This window comes from Ceratotherium simum, chromosome 24 (genome assembly GCF_057802395.1).
Source record: "Ceratotherium simum simum isolate JZ-2026a chromosome 24, ASM5780239v1, whole genome shotgun sequence".
NCBI classification, from domain to species: Eukaryota; Metazoa; Chordata; class Mammalia; order Perissodactyla; family Rhinocerotidae; genus Ceratotherium; species Ceratotherium simum.
This window is the reverse complement of record NC_141923.1, coordinates 11,850,024-11,860,869: the sequence shown is the minus strand read 5'-3', so window position 1 is coordinate 11,860,869 and position 10,846 is coordinate 11,850,024. Positions and strand designations below refer to the sequence as shown.

General features: G+C 55.9%; 1 protein-coding gene across 1 annotated transcript; it reads right to left on the bottom strand.

Annotated features, from left to right (window-relative positions):
* Positions 1-4,526: 4,526 nt before the first annotated feature.
* On the bottom strand, positions 4,527-10,366 carry LOC147913885 (uncharacterized). The gene is made up of 5 exons (XM_087447752.1): positions 10,296-10,366; positions 9,018-9,177; positions 6,273-6,302; positions 5,255-5,416; positions 4,527-4,746 (listed from the first exon to the last, which is right to left on the bottom strand). The coding sequence occupies exons 2-5, from the start codon at positions 9,139-9,141 to the stop codon at positions 4,670-4,672; spliced, it is 393 nt and encodes a 130-aa protein (XP_087303878.1). The 5' UTR covers positions 9,142-9,177; positions 10,296-10,366; the 3' UTR covers positions 4,527-4,669.
* Between the last annotated feature and the right edge of the window lie 480 nt (positions 10,367-10,846).

Here is a 10,846-nt window from a genome sequence, read left to right as displayed (position 1 = left end):
CCTCAGGTCGTCTAGTCTCCTGGCGTGGGGTGGGGGCAAGCCAGTGATGAAGCTGCACTTCTGTCAGAGGGTGAGTGTCCAGAGCTGGGGGTGACAGGAGGGAGCAGAACAGAGATATGAGGGGCTACATCTCTCCCCTTTCATGTCTGAGCCTTCACAGATGCCCTATGACAGGCTCTGCCACAGGAGGGGCTCTTGTCAACTCAGGGACCTACTGTCATCTGGCTGAGCCTTTCAACAGGCACCCCCCTCCCCAGGTGTCAGCATGTGAGCATTTCTTTTCTTGGGCTGGTAAGAGTCCTAAGAAGAATCTTCTTCTCCCATTCTGGATGTTATACAGGGCTGCCTGCCTTCTGGGTGCCTGTCGATGAAGACTGAGGGGCTCAACACTTACACGGACACTCTCACCTTTAGTATGAAGCCCCTGCTCTCAGCCGTGCCTGGTGGCCTCTGTCCCAGAGACCCAACCTTGCCAAAAATAAATGCCCAGTGGGCTGCTGGACGGGGGTGCCTGCTTCCTAAACAGACTTGCAACCAGCCCTCTTGCTGCCAGTCCACCCTAATGCCAGCTTCTAGAAGCTGAGCCTTTGGGGTGCTACAGGGCAAAGTTGCCTCTTTCTCCCCTTCTCCGCTGACAACTTTAGGTTCAGCTTTCGTGGCACTGCCAAGTGGAACCACATGTCCATGTGATTTCTGGCTCCTGGAATTGGTTTACTGTCATCTTCTCTTCCCTTCTCTTTGTTCATGTCAGTTTAAGTCTTTCTTTAGTCCTTTATTCTTATTTTAGAAGTATATTGGTGAGGAACGAATAAAAGACACCCTCTTTGTTGGACTGAGTCTTCTGTCTTCCATTTGAAGATTCCCTACACTGTTCATAAAAATGTATGTTTGCTTGCTGTAAAAGAGACTCTTTTGGCTTTGAAGGGGAGGAAGACTCTCCTCTACTCACTCTGGGTCCTTTCTGGCCGGGCTACAGATAAAATTGACGTGAGACCGAATAGCAGGAGAAAATCAAACAAAGCTTTATAACATGGCTACATGGGAAAAACCAGGGAAACCGAGTTTCTTGACAAAATGGTGGAGGTTCTCTTCTTAAATAGGTTTATGTCAAGACAAAGGAGGATGCTGGGGAGGGGGGAGTCAGTTATGGAAGATTACCAGAAAGCACAGTAAGGTTATTCTGCAGCCTCTCCTTGCATGTTGATAAGTTTCTAGATGAGGTCATCCCCCCCTCTTTGCAGTACAGAGAGGGGGATACCTCTACAAATGGAGATTTCCCTTACAAATGTAAATGTTTGGTAAATAGAACTTTGATAAGAATGGGCTTTGCAAGAACCCTCCCAGTCTATGGATCAGTTAGTGGGGGCAGTGGTCAAAGTGTCTTTCAGAAAATAATCAAGGTAAAGAGACATATTTTGAGGTGGCAATTCTGCTCTCCCACAGCTTAAACAAGAGGATTTTCTTCCTCTGTTACTCAGTTGTATAAAGGTCTCAGGCAGGGTGGTGGCTCTGATCCTGGAGGCCCAGGCTCCCGCAGTCTTGTTGCTCTGCCTTGCTTAAGGTGCTGCTCTCATCTGCAGGGTGAAGGTGGCCACTCCCCTGCCTGCAGCAGAGCCCATGGGAAGGGCCAAGAGGCAAAGGCAGGCCCACCCACCCCCCTAACTGCCAGCCTGGAGAGTGGCATACTTCATTTCTGCTCACCTCTCACTGGCCAGAGCCCAGTCCCCGGAGCACGCCTGGCCGCAAGAGGGACAGAGAATGCAGCCTTTCACTGGGGATCGTGCAGCTGGCTGAAAATCAGAGCTCTCTTCACATGAGCCAGAAGGAAAGAGTAGACATGGGGTAACGAATAGCCGTCTCTGCCATGGTGATGAGGACACTGGTCTTGACAGGACGCCACCACAGACCCCACAATGAGAGTTCGTCTCTGCCTCCTGTGCTCTGCCCGGCAGCACCCTGAGCCACTGTGTGCCAGACGTGATCAGCGGGGGATGTGCCTGGCTTCCCCCGACACTCGGGGCTCCTGAGGGCAGGCTGGGACCCCTGGAATCCACAAGGGCAGGACCCAGGGCCCCAGGGCCCATGGAAGCTGGGAGATTCAGAAATCCTGGGGCTGCCAGAGTGAGTTCAGCCAGTCCCAAGTGAGCCCTCAGCCTGGTGAAGGGAGCTGGGGTATCAAGGCTGTCTTAGTGTCTAGTCCTGTGTCACAGATTACCACCAACTAAACGGCTTAAAATAACACCCACTTAGTATCTTGACTGAGGCTTGACTGCACTCTCTGCTTAGGGGCTCACAAGGCCAAAATCAAGGTTCTGGCCAGCCTGGCTCCCATTTGGAGGCTGTGGTAAGAACCCTCAGATTCCCCTCTTGCTTCAAATCTCTGACTTCCTGTCAGTGATGAGCAGAGAACACTCTGCTTTTAAAGGGCTCCTGTGATTAGATCAGACCCACCTGCATAGTCTCCCTCTTGTCATGTAACTTAACATAATTAAGGAGTGATATCTCATCATATCCACGGGGTCCACCCCGACCCAAAAGTGTGGGGAGTATACACGGTGTGGGTCACTGGGCACCCTGCTTACAATTCAGCCTGCTACAGAGGCCAAACCTCAGGGTCAGAGCCGTGGAGCTAGAGGTGGGGGCCGTGGACTCAACGTCAGAACAGAACAGGCCCCCTGGGAAGTGGGGGGGCCTCACCTTCATGAGTGGGACGGGGAGGGAGGTCAGGACACACAGTCTGGACAATGGGGGCTCTGGGGTGGCGTTGCAGGGCTGTCTGCTGGGCCTCGGCAGGGAGGGAGGCCCGCCTGTCCAACTTCCAGATCCAGATGAGACCCAAGTGCCCTTCCCGGGGGGGCGGGGACTTGTAGTCAGGGCAGAGGCTTTACCTTCGGCTCCAAGCAAGGTCTTCAGAGGCTCTAATGAATATCTGCCATTGGAGGCATTATTTGGGGACTGTGTGCATTTTGTAGGGAGAGAGTTCACAGGTTTTATCAGATTCTCAAAGGCATCAAGAAGGGAGGAAGAAAACGAGTCAAGAATTGAGTTAATAAAACCCTAAGGGGTCTGTTCCTATGGCTGCGTGGCAGCCGAGCTTCACTGCCCCAACCAGGAACCACTGAGGACACAGATGAGGTGGTGGACTTTGTACATGTCCATTGCGCTAGACTCACTCGTTTGGTGCTCGTTGGAACTGGAATCCCATCAGGCTGCTGACGGCTCCTCAGACAGGGTGTGCAGGCGGTTAGGGTCTGTGATGGGGTCACTGTCATGTTGAGCCCCTTCAGTGTCTCTCCAAAACCCTCAAGATAAACTCCAAACTCCCTTCCCCAACACGGCTGCTATGGCCTGAATGTTCGTGTGCCCCCAAAATCCACAGGTTGAAATCCTAACCCCCACGGTGATGGTCTTAGGAGGTGGGGCTTTGGTAGGTGCTTGGATCATGAGGGCGGAGCCTCATGAAGGGGACTAGTGCCCATAAAAGAGAACCCAGGGAGCTCTCTTGCCCCTGCTGTCATGTGAGGACACAGGGAAATAGGAAGGGGATTCTCCCCAGACACCTAAACTGCCGGTGCCTTGATCTTGGACTTCCCAGCCTCCAGAAGTGAGAGAAATAAATTTCTGTTGTGTATAAGCCACCCCGTCTATGGTATTTTTGTTACAGCAGCTGGAACGGACTCAGACATTATTGTTACATGCCTTCCTCTGGGCCCCCGCAGAGCCCTGGCTGGCTCTGGCATGGCATTGGTCAGAGGGCAGTGTCCATGGCTGCCTGCTGTTGGTCCATCCTCCCAGGAGAACAAGAGCTCCTCCTGGGAAAAGGCCAAGTCACGTCCCCTCTGGTCCCTCGCACCCAGCCCCGTGGCTGACCCACTGACCTGTTCAAAGAATGTGTGGAGGAAGTGAATCACCATGGAAGCAGATTTTCTGATGCTCTGGGATGGAACCCGGCCTCGTGAGGAGAAGTTTCTACACACCTTGTTCTGGGAGAAGGACATTTAGGGACCAGGCGCTGAAGCAGAAAGTCAGAGCCCCTGACAGATGTTCCTGCTGGCTGTGGGGGAAAAAGCCAGGGCCAGGGCGGTGGCCTTGGACTCTGGGATGGGGCAGTGACAGCGCGGGGTCTGTGCTTTCCGAGCCTGAGCCAGGCCCTTAGGACATAGCCATTGGACGCATAGAGGCCAGGGGTGGGGCAAGTGTGCCAATGAGGCTCAGCTCTGAAGCAAGTGGTCCCAACAGGATGCCCTCCGTCCCCGAGTCCCGACTCTGCACAGGAACTGAGCCAGCACCCACCCTGAGGTCATTTAGGTCAACTCCCCACTTGGAGAGGGGCAGACGCAGACCCAGAGAGGAGGTGACCTGCCGGGGGTCACATGCGGAGTCAGAATGGGGCAGGGGCAGCTTCCCGTGTTCACATTTAGGCTCCATCCAGCTCATCACATCCCAACACCATGGCGCTCATGGTGGGGAAAGAGAAGTGAGCCTCCCACCCCGACTGCCAGCGAGCAAGAAGAGGGGATCCGGGAGGGGTTGCAACAACTCATTTTTATTCCTTATTTTCATCTGGGGGTGCAGCGTTTGGCACACTGTCACCCTAGGATGGGTCCCTCCCTGCATGAGGCTGGCCCCACCCTGTCCTCTTCTCTGCAGGGGGAGCAACAGGGAGCTATTACAGCACCACGGTGGCGAGGGCAGACCCAACGGAGCCCACGATGACTTTGGACGACAGGGAGAGTCCAGCTGCTCCTAGAAGAGAAGCAGAGGGGAGCAGAGTGGGCCGGGCAGGCTGGGACAGCTCTGTGGACAGAGCCGTGGTGTCAGACTCCAGGGCCCCTCAGGAGGGCCTGAGGCCCACAGTGCCCACCCAGCACCCTCCTCTGTCTTCCAAACCCCCAGGATCTCTGCTTTGGGAGGGCTGCTGCAGGCAGCTACCCGGGGCATGAACCCGGGTGGTGAAACCGAGAGCTGGAAGCTGCGTTCCTCTTCAGGGGAGGAGGCTGAGGCCCAGGTGGGGCAGAGATGCCCCAAGGAACACTGCCACTCTGCTTTGAGCAGAGGCAGCCTCAACCCAGCACACCCCAGGCCAGACTCCTTCCCTCCTCCTCCATCTCCCTCAGAGAAACCCAGAGAGGGAACATGGAGAGGGGACCAAGGCTGAGAGATGGAAGGTAACAGGGCTAAGATCTGGGCCGGATCCTCTGAGGCTCTAGTCCTTCTCCTCGCCCTGCACAGCAAGGCCGGCGGGGACACTTACCCACCGACTGCAGAGTAGCCACCAGGCTGCCGGCCGCAACTCCGCCCCCGTTGGCGATGGCGGCTGCGGACATCATCTTGGCTGCTATGGAGCCAGCGGCGATTCCTGCCCCGGTGAAGCCTATGGCACCCAGTGCCACAGGCACAGCCCCCACGGTCACGGCTGTGGGAGGAGAGGAGCTGGGTTGAGGGGAGGGCTGGGGGAATGGATACCCACCCCCCAAACACTCGTCAAGCTCGGGGACTTCAGGTCTGGAGAAGGGGGTGACCTCTGAGCCTGGGAGACACGGGCATGGCCAGCATCCTGAGTTGAGGGGACCACCACTAGGCGGGGAAGGCAGGGGGAGGGACTTGCAGGGTCATGGGGGACTGGACTCTGAGCCGGGCTCTGATCTGCAGCAAGACCTCTCTTGGGAAAGTCATTTGTCCTCTGGGCCTCAGTTTCTGCCTCAGGAAGATGCTGGAACTAGGGAGTGGTTTGCAAGCTTCTTGTCTTTACTGAGGAAGTTTTTAATACAAGCAAATCTTACCCAGGGCCTGGCATGAGCTTGAACCCCCAACCTAGAGCACTATGGCACCACCACAGAGCCATCAGAAGCTGCTAGATGATGGGTCACGAGCCAATGGCTTCTCTTTAATGCATCTCCTATGATCAAACTCTGTGCGCGTCTCATCCTGTGTAACCTTGATGACGTCCCTGAGTGGGCAACATCGTCCCCTTATTTGTGGGAGGGAACCGGAGCTCAAGACACGCCCCAGGTCACACAGTGAATGCTTTGCCAAGAGGAGGCTGGCCCCGCTGGGCTGCCTCACAGGAGTTTCCATGACACTCCTGGGGTCAAGCTGCCTGTTTCTCATTTCCAGTTCCTTGCTTCCTGCTCATCTCCATCATTCCAGCTCCTCCCCCGCCATCCGTGTGAGGCCGGGGGCAAGCCTGGGCAAGCACAAGACCAGTTGCTGCCCAAGTCCCAGGGTCCGGGGACAGATGGGGACTTGAGCCCTTCCCTGCGGGGACTCACCTCCTCCAATCACAGCTGCAGCAGTCTTGGCTAGAAACCAAAAGAACGTTCTGTGAAAAAGTGGATCCACACTGGCCTCCCTCCACCTCCTGAGCCCATGGCCCACCTCTGGGGAGGGGGTGCCCCAGGTTGAGGACACAGGAAGGAATGACCCCTGCCCGACCCCTCCCTGCTTCACTCAGAGCGCTGGGATGTCCGGAGAAGGCGGACCCCCAGCCCTGATCTGGGTGAGGATTGCTGGGGAGTCTGATTCCAGAGGCAAACGCCCTGTCCCGAGTGGGTTTGCATGCCTTGGCCCAGAACTCTCTGGAGACGGGGTGGGATGTCCTTGCCCCAGAAAACTCAGTCCTCAGATAGAGTTTCTGTTTCGTCTGCTCTGCCTGCTGATTGCCTGGGAGGTCGGGGGTTGTTTGTGGTAAGATATCAGAAGTTGTCTTTTCTTCCTCTCGGCCTTCCCAGCCAGGTTTGTTAAAACAAAAACAAACAAAACCCTACAGATTTGGCAAGGAACTCACACCCTGCATTGTCCCTTCTCAGGGAAGGTGGGACTCTTGGAGAAGTCATTTAGGGCCTGGTGGTTTGATTGGGGAAGGAGAGGAGAAGGGGAATGAGCATTACACTCTCTGAGCCAGGATGTGGATCTGCAGTCGAGTCAGTGTTTTATTAGTGGGGTTTCTGTGACTTTCTCCTACAGTCCAGAAAAGCTCCTCAGACAGCACTAAATCCTCATGTGGAGGGATGTCCTTCATTTTGCACCACCGGGCTGAAGTCAGGGCAAGCACTGTGGAATGCTCGAATGCTCCTGATTCTTCAAGGCCCCACCTGTGGCCCCCTCCTCCAGGAAGCTGCCCCAGATCCTCCCAATCAGAACTCATCCGTGCTCCCTGGGGCTGGAACCACTCACAGCACTGGACCATATTTTGGTGTGTATGGGCCCGGCTTCCTACACTCTGGGCCCCCGGGGGGGAAGGCAGAGGTCCTGGGCTGCTGCAGCCACAGGGGCCAGGACTGCAATCTTTGGGGCTAGTGGGGGCCGAGAGTTCCAAAGATGGCACGCTGTACAGGGGTGTGCTCAGCCAGTCCCCAGGGAGAGAGCCTTGGGGTGACAGTGGAGAAAGTCAAGAGAGAGATGTGAAAGCCAAACCCTGAGTGGCCAGAGGGGCCCCCTGGGTGGGGTGTGGAGCCAGAGACTCAAGAATCAAGAGCCCAGGTAGGAGGGACTTGTGCTTAACGTCATTGTTTGGCAGGAGGGGCGATGCCAGGCTGGCGGGCAGCTTGGCCTCCTGGGGCCCCGACACGCAGAAGGCCCCAGGAAGTGGGTGCTGTGTGTCTGCCGGCCTGCCTGCCCGGCCCCCCAGTGTCATCATGGGGAGAGTGGCCTGGCCCTTCTGGCTGCTCAGAACCTGTCCTGCCCTGCCCTGAGGCCTCCTCCCAGGCCAGGGCCTCTGCATGTCCCTTCTCCTTCTGCTCCCAGGCTCCACTAGGGGGCAGCAGCCCCATGACCATGGTTCCTCATTCGTAAATAAGGGACCTGGTGATCTTCCTCTGGGCTTGTTATGAGAACTAAATGAATTGATGAATGTCCAGTGTTAAGCAGAGAGACAAGGACATGACAGCGTTTGATCAAATCCAACTGTTCTCATCATTGTCAGGTTATCAGTTGCTTCTCATCAGCTGAGGCTCCTCCTACTTCTGACACACATGAAGGACTGCCGGCTGTGGCCCAGGCCCTAACTTTCTTGTCACACTTCCACGCGTTGAGGAGGCCCAAGGAGGGCTGTGTGTCCCCAGGGTCAGTTACCTGCGAGTGGGGACACAGTCAGGGCCGTGACAGAGGATCCCAGCAGGTAGGAGCCATTCAGTGTCCCCAGCCAGGACCCCAGGGCAGACGCGGCCGGGCCCAGGGCAGCCTTGGATGACAGGGTGAGCCCAGAGGAAGAACAGAGGCTGAGTGCACAGGGGTCAGAGTCAGAGGTCGGGCAGTGGTCGAGGCCGTGTCCCCCTTTCCATGCTATGCTGTCTGTGCTGGCAGAGGTGGGAGGCCCCTGGGAGTCCACCCCAGGAGAGAGAGGTACATGGTGGTGATGCTCACTGGAGCACTTTGCAGCAGTTGGAAACAAGGATCAGACGCTCACCTGGCAACACTGAGGGATCTCAAAAACATTGTTCCCCAGTGAAAAAAGCAGTGGAATGAGACACGCAACCTACTATTCCCTGTGCAAATTCAACACACGCAGACAAAATAAAACACCTATTTTGCAGAAATGCATACGAAAAACAGGCATTAAACATATTAGAAAGGTAGACGTTGAGGGAGGGGAAAACTGGGGGCAAAAGGGAAGATAAATAGCGAGGATAAATAAACATGACGAATGAAGAAAATGGGCCTGAACTGAGGAGTTGTGTTGGAATCAACGCTCTGGATCTGAGATCCAACAGGACACACTGCCAGGAAAGGCTGGGTGGACGTGGAGGTAAAAACCTCCCGGAGGGGAATTCTGGTGGTGAATCAGGGAAATGGAAGCCAGAGAGGGGGACTCAGCCAGAGAGAGGTCCCCTCAGTCTAGGTGGGAGGGGCCTGGACCCCTGAGAGAGAAAGCCAGGGCAGACCCCCAGGGGGAGCTCAGGGCCTGGGGGAGCGCTGCAGGTGATGTCACCCTCTCCCCTTCCACAGGCCCCTGGGCAGGACCCTGTGCCCTCCCCAGCCACCTCCTCGTCCCCACAGCCTCTCCCAGGAACTCTCACCCACTGATGGAAGTCCAGCCAGGACACGGCCAGAGGCCGCCCCGCCCGCTGTGGCCAGGCTCGCTGCTGACACTATCCTGGAGGCCAGGGAAGAGGCTAAGATGCCTGCCTGGGCTAATTCCATGGTGCAGAAGCTCACGGGCACCCACTGGAGCCAGATCTGTGAAAGGGTGGAGGTTTGATGGGGGGCTGGGGCCCAGAACTTGGAGGCGCCCACCTCCTTGAAAATCTCAGGGGGCTCCAGGGGGATAGAGAGGCTGCTCTGAGCTTGTGGGGCGGCAGGCCTGGACAGAGTCTGGGGTGCGGATGTCGGGGTTATGAAAGTTCTTGTATAAGGAGCGGGTGGGGGGGTGGGTTTTATTTCCCCAGGTGGGCTGCTTCCTTCCTCCGGAAAATGCCAGTGCCAACTTCTTAAATATTTCTGGAGCTCCGTTAAATCTCCACAGAGCAATTTATTTTATTCTTTTTGTGAGGAAGATGAGCCCTGAGCTAACATCCATGCCAATCCTCCTCTTTTTGCCGAGGAAGACTGGCCCTGGGCTAAGATCTGTGCCCATCTTCCTCCACTTTACGTGGGACGCTGCCACAGCATGGCCTGACAAGCGGTGTCTCGGTGTGCACCTGGGATCCGAACCCGGGTGGCCAGCAGCGGAGCGTGTGCACTTAACTGCTAAGCCACGGGGTCAGCACCCCCACAGAGCCATTTAAAAGGTACCAAAATTAGGAATTCAGAACCAATTGTGTTTTAAGGCATATAGTGGTGGGGTTGCTCTGGGTCCTGTTCTTATGCAGTCTCCTCACTAACAAGAAAGACGAGACTACTATCCCCATTTTATAGATGGGAAACACCGGCACAGACAAGCTAAGTGATTCACCCAGCGTCGCGAGGCTTCGAGTGGCAAAGCCAGACCCGACGGAGGGCCAGCGGCCTCCAGAGCACGGGCTCAGCATGGCTCTGATTGGCTTCCTTCTAGGGCTTGTCTCTTTCCCAGCCTGTCTCATGCCCCCTGGGGCGAGGACAAGGCTCCTTGTCCCCAGAGTCCCAGAGCCCCAGGCGGGTGGGGGCTCGAGTCCCTTCCCTCCTGAGACCCACCCTCTCTGAGGCAGCCACCCTGAGGAGAAACCAAAGAACGTTCTGCAAGTGGATCCACAGGGGACTCTCCTGCCCTCGCTGAGCCCACCGCCTACCTGAGGCTGGGGGCCGCAGACAGGAGCAACCCCTGCCCCCACCCCCCATCTTACCCAGAGAAGCGGAGTTTCTGAAAATGTGGAACCCACCCTGTGGTCTTGGCTTTGGACGTGATCCTGCAGAACCTGAGTCTGGACGCTTAGCGCAGGTCCACCCCGAATGAAGCGCAGCCTGGAGAGTCGCAGGTGCCTAAAGGGATAGGTTTCGTTTTACAGGAAAACGAAACTGCAGACATTTGCTCCTCCTTTTCCCAGTCAGGGTGGAGCGACTTGGCCAGTGTGTCTACCACTGTCAGTTACTATAAGATGCTTTGTCATTTACATTGGGGATGGGGTGCACTCTCTGCATAATAAAGTTCATAAGAAATCTGATCCCGGTTATGTAATAAAAGGATAAATATTAATTTCTACCAGAGACAAGAAGGTGATTTTCAGAATAATATTAATCCTTGCAATGGTTAGATGTTCAGTTATTCAAAAAGTCTATACTTGGGCCAGCCCTGGTGCCTAGTGGTTAAGGTCAGTGTGCTCCCCTTTGGCGGCCCAGGTTAGGTTCCCGGGCGTGGACCTACACCACTCGTCAGTGGCCGTGCTGTGGCAGCGACCCACAGACAAAATAGAGGAAGACTGGCCACAGTCGT

Excerpts from the sequence above, each read along its gene's own strand:
- LOC147913885 (XM_087447752.1), bottom strand. The coding sequence starts at position 9,141 with ATGGAATTAGCCCAGGCAGGCATCTTAGCCTCTTCCCTGGCCTCCAGG. Across the intron at positions 5,417-6,272 it reads TGCAGCTGTGATTGGAGGAG|CCGTGACCGTGGGGGCTGTG; the intron begins GTGAGTCCCCGC and ends CTCCTCCCACAG. Across the intron at positions 4,747-5,254 it reads GGCTACTCTGCAGTCGGTGG|GAGCAGCTGGACTCTCCCTG; the intron begins GTAAGTGTCCCC and ends CTTCTCTTCTAG.